The sequence below is a fragment of the Dipodomys ordii genome, unplaced genomic scaffold (genome assembly GCF_000151885.1).
Source record: "Dipodomys ordii isolate 6190 unplaced genomic scaffold, Dord_2.0 Scaffold90, whole genome shotgun sequence".
NCBI lineage: Eukaryota > Metazoa > Chordata > Mammalia > Rodentia > Heteromyidae > Dipodomys > Dipodomys ordii.
The window spans coordinates 2,945,998-2,948,809 of record NW_012267306.1 but is presented as its reverse complement, the minus strand read 5'-3'; the positions used below and the strand labels follow the sequence as shown (position 1 = coordinate 2,948,809).

General features: G+C 32.4%; 1 protein-coding gene across 2 annotated transcripts in view; it reads left to right on the top strand.

Annotated features, from left to right (window-relative positions):
- Positions 1 to 378: 378 nt before the first annotated feature.
- Cdk14 (cyclin-dependent kinase 14) overlaps positions 379 to 2,812 on the top strand; it is a 413,243-nt gene continuing 410,809 nt past the window's right edge. Inside the window, exon 1 of one of the 2 annotated variants that reach the window (XM_013026092.1) lies at positions 379 to 624. In XM_013026092.1, coding sequence (XP_012881546.1) covers positions 394 to 624 — 231 coding nt within the window. In that variant the 5' untranslated portion in view covers positions 379 to 393. The remainder of the gene's footprint in view (positions 625 to 2,812) is intronic. The other variant, XM_013026093.1, reaches the window with a different exon arrangement.

The window sequence follows — 2,812 nt, the reverse complement described above, 5'->3', positions numbered from 1 at the left end:
CAATCTGTGCATCTGATGCAGCCTAGTGGTTTTTAAAAATTAAAATTGGTGATTCAGAGATATACACTTATACTCAGATGATAAAATATGTGTGTAATGGGTTCAAAATCCATATGAGTACTAATGGTATAATGTGAGCTTCTTGTTTTAAGAATAGTGTTTTATTCTTTTACAAATACTGTAATAAAGCATATATGATTATTGGATTATTATTGGATTATTTCTTATTGTGATTGAAGTGAGAATAGCTTTTATGGGGGAGGTTGGATATTTTCTGAAGCTGAATTGAGCCCTCTTTATAGAGTAGCATGTCAGCATGGTTAATGATATTAGTGTTTCAGTGTGGAATTCTGAATTTAGATTCTTTTATTTTTTCAGATATGTGTCACAAAGATGTCTACACGGAACTGCCAGGGAATGGACTCGGTGATCAAACACCTGGATACAATTCCTGAGGATAAAAAAGTCAGGGTTCAGAGGACACAGAGCACTTTTGACCCATTTGAGAAACCAACTAATCAAGTAAAAAGGGTGCATTCTGAGAACAATGCTTGCATTAACTTCAAGTCCTCCTCTGCTGGCAAAGAGTCGCCTAAAGTTAGACGGCACTCCAGCCCCAGCTCGGTGAGTGAAGTCCTTTTATTTATCACTGGGGAAACACGAGGACTAGCCTTCTTACAATAGTAACATGCTGTGTGAGAAGAGAGCAGGTGGTTTTATGAGTTTTTATGTATTTTCTCCCAGGGTGGTTAAATGTCTTGAAAGAGAGAGAGGAAAGAAGAGTGAACAAAGTAGATGTAGAGACTTGACATGTAAGCAACCAGCAAACAAATTAATGAACTGAGGCAATTTATTTTTGGGATAATTCTTCTTTCTCCCTTGGTTTTAGTCAGAGTGATTTATAATGAAAACTCCTTTGCATTTCAGACTCTTGAAGACTCTTGAACTTTACTGTGCTTGTGGACAGTTTTGAAATTGGCAAACTCACAAAATTTTATTTCAGAAGTAATGTTGACATTTATTCACACATAATATTGCAATTTATATCCAGTGGAAGTATTTTGAAATTTAAGATGTTGACATTGAATTTGATCTTCAAAGAGAAATTCTTTACTTTAAATTAAGCCATTCTTGTATTTTGACATCAGGTGGATGTCTTAATTTGGGCCTTCATAACTGAATAGCAGAGACTGGATGATGTTATAACAGAAAAATTTTTTTCTCATAATTCTCATGCTAGAATTCCAAGGTGAAGTTCATAGAACATGTGTTATCTGGTGTCTCATAAGGGCATTCTTTCAATATTTTCATGTGGAAGAATCAATAGAGATTGTTGGATGGATAGACAGAAAAATAGATGAGAGAGATTATGTCTTTCCTACCTCATAAGATCAGTGATCCCATTCATGAGAACTCCACTTTTATGACATAATTACCTCTCAGAAAACCTATCTCCAAATACTGTTCATTTAGGGACTAAGTATTTTCCACATGGATTTTTAAGAACACAATATTCATTTCATAAAAGAAGTGTTCAGTGATTTTTGAATATTCTCATATTTTCAGGTCTGACTTGGACTTAGCACTGTAAAAACATCTTTAAAGTTTTTACTATTATTTGAGCTACAGCTCCACTTCCTGAGTGTGAATACAAACCAAAACAACAATACATAAACTTCAGTTTAGACTATATTGCTTTGCATAGATCTTGATTCTAGTTATAGTGATAAAACTGAATAAATATATTAATAAAACATTGTTGAGAATTTGTTTTCTGGTTTTCTCCAAATTGTCTCTTAAATCTTTATCTATGATTATGAGACAGGATCCAGCTGTGTTACAGATGTATTAGTACTTTCAGAGAAATCATTTAGACTTAAGATCATGTTAAAAATGTAAGGAGTTGTTCATACCTATTTTATGCAGAGAATTACACCTTATGGCATAATTATCTTAATATTATTATATATAACCCTGTGAAAGATATATAAAATTTGGCAGGAATCACAGTGATTCATTTTAATACTAAAAACATTCTATCTGAAATTTAAATTTCACTGATTATCCTGTATTTTACATGGGAATCCTAGTTATAATCTGCTGATACATTATTTCTTATATTGTTTGAATTGTTCCTATTTTAATTCTCTGTGGTGTTCTGTTGAGTTGTGTTCACCCTCTTATTTTGAGTGTTTCCTTATTTTCTGATCCTTTTAGATGTTCTTGGTTTATAATTATATTTTCTTTACATTTTAATTTTTGTTCTTTTTATTGGGGAATAATATTTAGAACCCAGATCTGGGTCTGAGTGTTCTTTTTGCTGATGGAGGCCATGTAGTTGTGAAAGTCAGTGGATGAGTCATACTAGAAGTAGGATTTTGATATTCAAGTTAAAACTTTTACTAATGCTTCAGTTAAAATTGTTATCCAAGAAAGTTGAGACTCATCTGTCTGATGTGTTTATATTTATTTCTTTTTAAAGGTAAATTTTATTTTATTGTATTTTTATTTGAAATTAGCTTAGAAGATCAAATAAGGGAAGATTCTGGGAAGATACCAGTGGCACAGGTTTTGAAGTCCCTCATTTAATTATAGAAGATAGTCTAGTAAAATCAAAACCAGTGGATAATATTTCTAATAATGATAGACTACAAAGACTCTCCAGAACCTATAATGGGAGTGGCTAAACAGACCACAGACATTTTTTTTTATAAATTTTATTTTATTTTATTTGTGAACATACTGTACAGAGGGGTTACAATTGCATGGGCAGGATAATGCGTACATTTCTTACCAAGCATTGCAGCCTCCT